This window comes from Triturus cristatus, chromosome 3_1, assembly GCF_964204655.1.
Source record: "Triturus cristatus chromosome 3_1, aTriCri1.1, whole genome shotgun sequence".
NCBI lineage: Eukaryota > Metazoa > Chordata > Amphibia > Caudata > Salamandridae > Triturus > Triturus cristatus.
Window position 1 is genome coordinate 918,706,440 of NC_140583.1, and position 9,423 is coordinate 918,715,862.

Consider the following 9,423-nt stretch of genomic DNA (forward strand, 5'->3'; position numbering starts at 1 on the left):
GGCTAACGGTTTGCCCTGAAATAATGAGCTGAAAAGTTAATTTGGGCCTACAGGCTCACACCCTATTCAGTGACTGGATTAACACCATTTATATCCTTAAAGGGTAGAGAGCCAGGATTGAAGGAGGTTCCTGCATGGTTGAAAGACATGGAACGTGTGTGGGTGGATAGTGGGGCTGTGGAAAGTTGTGTGGCAGAGAAACCACGGAGAGCCAAGGAATATTATGATACCAAAAAAAGTTTTGAGGTACTGGATATTAGGAAGGCTTACTGGGTGGCAATCAGATGAGATGGCATTGTAAAAAACAAAAAGGTGAGAGCGATTTCTCCACACCTGTCCTAGTGAAGTAGGTGAAGAAGAGTGTTGTAATTCTGGTGGATGAATGTGTGTGTAGCATGGGAAATGTTTGCAAATGTGCTCCAAGTAGCATGCAAGAGAATTAGGGTGCTCATACCTAAGGTAACATTGAACAGTTCTCTCTAATGGATACATCTGCCTGTGGATTCCTCACATTTTGAATTACCCCCTTGCGCAGCATTCTACTGAAACTTTCCTCCATAGCTCTCCCACGTTGACGAGGACGTCACAATGGAACAGCTTCGCTCCCGACTCTGCGCGACGCCGTCAGAGCCATAAGAAGACCTCGTTGGCATGATGATGTCAGTTCCCTTTTTTCCACTCCTTCAACGCATAACGTTTTTTCCAGGGCTCTCCATTTCCAAGTGTTTCATTGTTACATGTTCTCCTGAAATTGTAGCAGTGTGATGACTGCTCAGAAGAAATCTGGTTTTAAACCTTGTAGGGAATATTGGGGTCATAAGTCCATCACGGACCCCCATGATGATGGTCTCTGGTGCCTGTCGTTGGACCATGACATCAAGGGATGTTTGTCGTGCGGTCACATGAATCTCAAAGAGAGGGAGCCAAATTGTTTTTTTTTTTTTTTTTTTTTTTTTTAAACTGTAATTTCACTATATTTTGCAAAATTTACATGACATTTTACAAACAATGTACAATTTCGCACAACACTGGAGCGAAGCAGACCACTGTAGACCACATCATCTATAGGGTGAAACCAACAATTGTACCTATTTTCTAAAGCGAATGAAGGATGTCCAAAGACAGGGCATTCCATATGGTGGCGACCAAGACTGTGAAGGAATGGCCTTTTACAACATGGGCCTAAAGCAAGTGTAATCCAGCAGAGTGCAGTGTCAGCCAGGCCTGGAGGGTCTTAGCTACTCTTTCACAAACACAATAGCCATTCCAAAGACACATCTGTTCGCTTTCCACGGCGGATACATATTGTCACTTCGACCATCATCAACTCGACTGAGCATTACAGCACCTATGGACGTTGCTATGACTTACTAATGCAAAGGCGAGGCGGACTGGGCAGATTTCACATTAAAACTCAAGTCCAAGCATTTAGGCGCTAGAGCCATGCTGATCTCGAAGTACGGTCTATAATTGAAGGAATGGACCACCAAAGTAAAGCTGAAATTTAGCAAGGATCGAAGTAATGGTAGTCGATGAAATGGGGATGCACCCACAGAACACCTTAATGTTGACTTGGTACTCTAGTGGTTCTCCAAGGTGCTGTGAAACTGAGATGAACTTGCAGGCACCTCTAGTTAGAGGAACTGCCATACTAAGGGCTAGATATAGAATATGGAGACATGAAATAAAGTATTACCATAATCTAAGAGTAAACCTGCTATGTCTGCATCTACTCAAGCATGACCGCGAGTTGTGAAGACAGTAAGGGGCTTCCTGATGGACATGTTGTATAATCAGTGGTTTGAGTCATGCCCATTTTCTATTTTGTTGAAATGGTGTCTGCACCCTAATGACAAATAACGAGAACTTGTACGCATGATAGCCCGTTATCTACCCTGTAGGTGGACTATAAAAATCATGATATAAACCTCCCCGTTTTGTTGGAGTGAAGGAAAATGTAGGTTGCGATATCACAAGTCCATGTGTTCTTCTGTGGATCTCAGGAATTCTGCAGGTTCCTTCCGGGCATTTTCAGGGCAGAATACCACAGAGCACCTGGTAGAGTTCTTCAAGGTTTCGTATGTCATAACCTGTGGCTTAAGTAGCCTTCTGCGTCTCTGGGATGCTCTGTACAGCCCTCCATGTAGGTGTCAATGGTAAAGATCGGTTTCACTTCCAGTTTCTTGTTCTCGAACTCTGGCATCCCCTTCGCCATGTCCTTGTTGACCGAGCACGCCAGCTGTTCATTGAGGTTATCAAGATGGTGGAACTCCACAAAGACCTCATACACAATGGACCCAATCACTGCTCCAAATAATGGTGCCACGACTGGTATCCACCAATAGTGGTTCCCGGCACTGAAGACTTCTGCACCCCAGCCTGCCACAAATGTAAAGAGTCGTGGACCAAGGTCCCGTGCAGGATTGATGGGATAGCCACAGTTGGAACCCATCGAGAGGCCAATGGAGAGAACCAGTAACCCTACAACCAGTGGTTCCAGACCCTTTGGGACAGGTTTGTTCTTGGAGTCCACAATTGCCAAGATGCCAATAAGAAGCATGGCTGTTCCAATCACCTGGTCCAGGAAGCCATTCCAGATGGTGAGGTACCCAGCAGGGTACGTGGCGAAGATGGAGGCGGTCTCCGTGGGGCCAGTGACAGTCAGGTTCCCCTTGCAGTAGTGTTGGATGGCGTCATTTGTTGGCTCACATGGCACTCTTCTTTATAGCCTCGTACTTTGTTAAGGCAGGCCTCACATCATTTCCCTTCCTCTCTGTGGAGCAGGGACCAAGCACTGATTGATTCAGCTTAATCAGTACCCGTCTGCTGCTCCGGACCTGACTGAGGCACTCTTTTGTTCTGTTTAACTTTTAGTGCCCATAGTAAAGAGCATAGGCAGTTCCAGCAGCGGCAAATGATCCAACAATCTGTATGACCACGAAGAGCGGTAGTTTCCTCCACTGGAAGCGTCCTAGAAGGCACATGCCGAGCGAGAAGGCAGGATTCAGGTGCCCTCCTGAGACACCACCCGAGACGTAGATGGCCATGGTGACAGCCAGCGCGCCACCCAGGTACATGGTGAAATAGCCTCCTTTTGTGTGGAAGCTGGTCACAGCCTGCGCAGTGGCGCCAATGGTTATCAGAATCAGGACGAAGACCCCCAGGAACTCGGCCAGGCACTCCCGGGCCAAGGGGTGCTCTATGCGCAGCAGGGCCCTGATCCGGCCTAAGGCGCGCGCCATGGCGCCGGGTGTGAAGGCTAGACAGGAAGGAGGGCGACCCTTGGAAGGAATCGAACCGAGGGCAGAGGGGGTGCCTTTATAACCCGCAATCGATGCCAGAGGCGGAGTGCCGATAACAGGCCCGGCCTCCACTGTAAAGATGTTTATTAATAACCGGCCGAGTCGCCGCCAAGCAGCTTTGCGCGTAATGCTGCACAAGGGCACGGTAGGCCGCGCGTGGCCCCCTCTGACTGTCCCGAGCGGGGAGGCGCGCGTGGCCCCGTCGGACTGGCTTGAGAGGAGAGGGGGAGCCAAATTGTTAATGGCCAGGTCGAAGAAGCAGAAGAGGGATCGAAGATGGACGAGATCGAAGTCCAAGTCACCAACTCCACACACCTTGGAGTCATTGAGGAAGCACAAGAAGAAGCAGCGTCATGGCTCCTGACGTCGTTCTTCTAAGGACATGTCACCGAAGTCGGGGTCCCCAACTCCACGGCATCACAGAAAGGATGAAGTCTCACCTTCCCCTTCACCTCCGGTGACTCCGGCACACTCTCCAACTCCGAGAGGCTCTCCGACGCCCAGGGATGCCAGAACCAGTCTTACAGCCTTGAGTTGTTACTGAACAGGCGGTACCGGATCCGTACCCACATTTCCTAAATGCGATGTATGGCATGTTCGCCACTGCGGCTAACCCTACTGGTGCGCCTGTTGGCCCCATGGGACCGCTGTCTTACAACCTGGGAGGCTTACCAGCTCATTTTGTAGGCACCTTTCATGCCATTCTTGCCGATGACTCCGAGTAGGCCTCTCCCGACACCGAGGTTCTCGATGCCGGTGCAATCCCAGAAGGGAAGACTGGAGTATTCTCCGGCACTGTCATGCTCCGGTCCAGCGCCGGCTTGGCTTCGCACAGCATCTTCAACTATTCCTGTAGAGCCTCCATCGACGTCGGCCTCGAAGTCACCGGCGCCGCGCCTGGCACCGCCGATGCCGATACCCAAGTTGAGATCAAGAAGGGAGGCACAGAGGCTTCTGGAGGAGGAAGAATTCCAGGAGCAGCAGGAAGAGGGGGAGATTATTGATCCCATGCATGAGTTTGGGTGGCTTCAGGAGGCTAGTGGGCTAGATAAGTTTACAGAGTGGGAACTTTCTTCTCCTGAGGGCCTTCCTACGCAGGAGGTCTCTTCTTACCACTCATTTATCAGAAAGGCAGCGGATCTTCTGACAGAGGTTCTTCACTCTCCTTCGTCTGTGACAGAGCCTCTGCTCCCATTTAATGAGGCTTTGACAGAGCCCATTTTAGAAGTATGGCAGAAGCCCATGACTGCCCCTGCTGTGTCCAGATGGGGGTGAGTGCTTGCAATGTTCAACACTCCGTCCATCATTTCCTTTGGTTTTTGCTTTGTTCGCCATAAGTTGGCAGGGTATGCTCAGACGTGAGTCCCTTGCTCACTTTGCCACTGGATTCAAGCAAGCCAGGCTTAAGACGGCTGAAATGCCAGAAACTGGTCCTAGGAAGTTTGTTTCCGGTCCAGGGAAGACATGGCTTGGCAGTTCGGGCTGGACTGTTCCCATGAGACACAGGGTCAGACTGATTTGCATATGGCCATGTCTGAACTGGGGTGGCAAAGTGAGCTAAAGAACGGTGATGGATCAAACCCAGATCTGTTGACTGGGTGTGAGTGTTTGATTGGTTCTGATGCTCCGTCCATCACCACCCCCTTTTGTACCGCTTTATTCGCCATAAGTTGGCAGGGTATGCTCAGACGTGAGTCCCTTGCTCACTTTGCCACTGGATTCAAGCAAGCATGGCTGAAGACGGCTGAAATGCCAGAAACCGGTCCTAGGAAGCTTGTTTCGGGTCCAGGGAAAGCATGGCTTGGCAGTTCGGGCTGGACTGTTCCCATGAGGCACAGGCTCAGACTGATTTGCATATGGCCATGTCTGAACTGGGGTGGCAAAGTGGGCTAAAGAACGGTGATGGATCAAACCCAGATCTGTTGACTGGGTGTGAGTGTTTGATTGGTTCTGATGCTCCGTCCATCACCACCCCCTTTTGTACCACTTTGTTCGTCATAAGTTGGCAGGGTATGCTCAGATGTGAGTCCCTTGCTCACTTTGCCACTGGATTCAAGCAAGCCTGGCTGAAGACGGCTGAAATGCCAGAAACCGGTCCTAGGAAGCTTGTTTCGGGTCCAGGGAAGGCATGGCTTGGCAGTTCGGGCTGGACTGTTCCCATGAGGCACAGGGTCAGACTGATTTGCATATGGTCATGTCTGAACTGGGGTGTCAAAGTGGGCTAAAGAACGGTGATGGATCAAACCCAGATCTGTTGACTGGGTGTGAGTGTTTGATTGGTTCTGATGCTCCGTCCATCACCACCCCCTTTTGTACCGCTTTGTTCGCCATAAGTTGGCAGGGTATGCTCAGACGTGAGTCCCTTGCTCACTTTGCCACTGGATTCAAGCAAGCCTGGCTGAAGACGGCTGAAATGCCAGAAACCGGTCCTAGGAAGCTTGTTTCGGGTCCAGGGAAGGCATGGCTTGGCAGTTCGTGCTGGACTGTTCCCATGAGGCACAGGGTCAGACTGATTTGCAGATGGCCATGTCTGAACTGGGGTGGCAAAGTGGGCTAAAGAACGGTGATGGATCAAACCCAGATCTGTTGACTGGGTGTGAGTGTTTGATTGGTTCTGATGCTCCGTCCATCACCACCCCCTTTTGTACCACTGGATTCAAGCAAGCCTGGCTGAAGACGGCTGAAAAGCCAGAAACCGGTCCTAGGAAGCTTGTTTCCGGTCCAGGGAAGACATGGCTTGGCAGTTCTGGCTGGACTGTTCCCATGAGACACAGGGTCAGACTGATTTGCATATGGCCATGTCTGAACTGGGGTGGCAGAGTGGGCTAAAGAACGGTGATGGATCAAACCCAGATCTGTTGACTGGGTGTGAGTGTTTGATTGGTTCTGATGCTCCGTCCATCACCACCCCCTTTTGTACCGCTTTGTTCGCCATAAGTTGGCAGGGTATGCTCAGACGTGAGTCCCTTGCTCACTTTGCCACTGGATTCAAGCAAGCATGGCTGAAGACGGCTGAAATGCCAGAAACCGGTCCTAGGAGGCTTGTTTCGGGTCCAGGGAAGGCATGGCTTGGCAGTTCGGGCTGGACTGTTCCCATGAGGCACAGGGTCAGACTGATTTGCATATGGCCATGTCTGAACTGGGGTGGCACAGTGGGCTAAAGAACGGTGATGGATCAAACCCAGATCTGTTGACTGGGTGTGAGTGTTTGATTGGTTCTGATGCTCCGTCCATCACCACCCTCTTTTGTACCGCTTTGTTGGTCATAAGTTGGCAGGGTATGCTCAGACGTGAGTCCCTTGCTCACTTTGCCACTGGATTCAAGCAAGCCTGTCTGAAGACGGCTGAAATGCCAGAAACCGGTCCTAGGAAGCTTGTTTCGGGTCCAGGGAAGGCATGGCTTGGCAGTTCGGGCTGGACTGTTCCCATGAGGCACAGGGTCAGACTGATTTGCATATGGCCATGTCTGAACTGGGGTGGCAAAGTGGGCTAAAGAACGGTGATGGATCAAACCCAGATCTGTTGACTGGGTATGAGTGTTTGATTGGTTCTGATGCTCCGTCCATCACCACCCCCTTTTGTACCGCTTTGTTCGCCATAAGTTGGCAGGGTATGCTCAGATGTGAGTCCCTTGCTCACTTTGCCACTGGATTCAAGCAAGCCTGGCTGAAGACGGCTGAAATGCCAGAAACCGGTCCTAGGAAGCTTGTTTCGGGTCCAGGGAAGGCATGGCTTGGCAGTTCGGGCTGGACTGTTCCCATGAGGCACAGGGTCAGACTGATTTGCATATGGTCATGTCTGAACTGGGGTGGCAAAGTGGGCTAAAGAACGGTGATGGATCAAACCCAGATCTGTTGACTGGGTGTGAGTGTTTGATTGGTTCTGATGCTCCGTCCATCACCACCCCCTTTTGTACCACTGGATTCAAGCAAGCCTGGCTGAAGACGGCTGAAAAGCCAGAAACCGGTCCTAGGAAGCTTGTTTCCGGTCCAGGGAAGACATGGCTTGGCAGTTCTGGCTGGACTGTTCCCATGAGACACAGGGTCAGACTGATTTGCATATGGCCATGTCTGAACTGGGGTGGCAGAGTGGGCTAAAGAACGGTGATGGATCAAACCCAGATCTGTTGACTGGGTGTGAGTGTTTGATTGGTTCTGATGCTCCGTCCATCACCACCCCCTTTTGTACCGCTTTGTTCGCCATAAGTTGGCAGGGTATGCTCAGACGTGAGTCCCTTGCTCACTTTGCCACTGGATTCAAGCAAGCATGGCTGAAGACGGCTGAAATGCCAGAAACCGGTCCTAGGAGGCTTGTTTCGGGTCCAGGGAAGGCATGGCTTGGCAGTTCGGGCTGGACTGTTCCCATGAGGCACAGGGTCAGACTGATTTGCATATGGCCATGTCTGAACTGGGGTGGCACAGTGGGCTAAAGAACGGTGATGGATCAAACCCAGATCTGTTGACTGGGTGTGAGTGTTTGATTGGTTCTGATGCTCCGTCCATCACCACCCTCTTTTGTACCGCTTTGTTCGTCATAAGTTGGCAGGGTATGCTCAGACGTGAGTCCCTTGCTCACTTTGCCACTGGATTCAAGCAAGCCTGTCTGAAGACGGCTGAAATGCCAGAAACCGGTCCTAGGAAGCTTGTTTCGGGTCCAGGGAAGGCATGGCTTGGCAGTTCGGGCTGGACTGTTCCCATGAGGCACAGGGTCAGACTGATTTGCATATGGCCATGTCTGAACTGGGGTGGCAAAGTGGGCTAAAGAACGGTGATGGATCAAACCCAGATCTGTTGACTGGGTATGAGTGTTTGATTGGTTCTGATGCTCCGTCCATCACCACCCCCTTTTGTACCGCTTTGTTCGCCATAAGTTGGCAGGGTATGCTCAGATGTGAGTCCCTTGCTCACTTTGCCACTGGATTCAAGCAAGCCTGGCTGAAGACGGCTGAAATGCCAGAAACCGGTCCTAGGAAGCTTGTTTCGGGTCCAGGGAAGGCATGGCTTGGCAGTTCGGGCTGGACTGTTCCCATGAGGCACAGGGTCAGACTGATTTGCATATGGTCATGTCTGAACTGGGGTGGCAAAGTGGGCTAAAGAACGGTGATGGATCAAACCCAGATCTGTTGACTGGGTGTGAGTGTTTGATTGGTTCTGATGCTCCGTCCATCACCACCCCCTTTTGTACCGCTTTGTTCGCCAAAAGTTGGCAGGGTATGCTCAGACGTGAGTCCCTTGCTCACTTTGCCACTGGATTCAAGCAAGCCTGGCTGAAGACGGCTGAAATGCCAGAAACCGGTCCTAGGAAGCTTGTTTTGGGTCCAGGGAAGGCATGGCTTGGCAGTTCGGGCTGGACTGTTCCCATGAGGCACAGGGTCAGACTGATTTGCATATGGCCATGTCTGAACTGGGGTGGCTAAGTGGGCTAAAGAACGGTGATGGATCAAACCCAGATCTGTTGACTGGGTGTGAGTGTTTGATTGGTTCTGATGCTCCGTCCATCACCACCCCCTTTTGTACCACTGGATTCAAGCAAGCCTGGCTGAAGACGGCTGAAAAGCCAGAAACCGGTCCTAGGAAGCTTGTTTCCGGTCCAGGGAAGACATGGCTTGGCAGTTCTGGCTGGACTGTTCCCATGAGACACAGGGTCAGACTGATTTGCATATGGCCATGTCTGAACTGGGGTGGCAGAGTGGGCTAAAGAACGGTGATGGATTAAACCCAGATCAGTTGACTGGGGGTGAGTGCTTGCAATGTTCAACACTCCGTCCATCATTTCCTTTGGTTTTTGCTTTCTTCGCCATAAGTTGGCAGGGTATGCTCAGACGTGAGTCCCTTCCTCACTTTGCCACTGGATTCAAGCAAGCCTGGCTGAAGACGGCTGAAATGCCAGAAACCGGTCCTAGGAAGCGTGTTTCCGGTCCAGGGAAGACATGGCTTGGCAGTTCGGGCTGGACTGTTCCCATGAGGCACAGGGTCAGACTGATTTGCATATGGCCATGTCTGAACTGGGGTGGCAGAGTGGGCTAAAGAACGGTGATGGATTAAACCCAGATCAGTTGACTGGGGGTGAGTGCTTGCAATGTTCAACACTCCGTCCATCATTTCCTTTGGTTTTTGCTGTG

The 9,423-nt window shown here is 51.2% G+C and overlaps 1 protein-coding gene across 1 annotated transcript; it reads right to left on the bottom strand.

The window, feature by feature from the left end:
• Window positions 1-966: 966 nt before the first annotated feature.
• On the bottom strand, window positions 967-3,269 carry LOC146861273 (aquaporin-10-like). The gene is made up of 2 exons (XM_085645495.1): window positions 2,882-3,269; window positions 967-2,697 (listed from the first exon to the last, which is right to left on the bottom strand). Exons 1-2 carry the CDS (start codon window positions 3,240-3,242, stop codon window positions 2,084-2,086), a joined length of 975 nt encoding a protein of 324 aa, XP_085501621.1. The 5' UTR covers window positions 3,243-3,269; the 3' UTR covers window positions 967-2,083.
• Window positions 3,270-9,423: the final 6,154 nt, after the last annotated feature.

Excerpts from the sequence above, each read along its gene's own strand:
- LOC146861273 (XM_085645495.1), bottom strand. The coding sequence starts at position 3,242 with ATGGCGCGCGCCTTAGGCCGGATCAGGGCCCTGCTGCGCATAGAGCAC. Across the intron at positions 2,698-2,881 it reads AACTGCCTATGCTCTTTACT|ATGACGCCATCCAACACTAC; the intron begins ATGGGCACTAAA and ends GTGAGCCAACAA.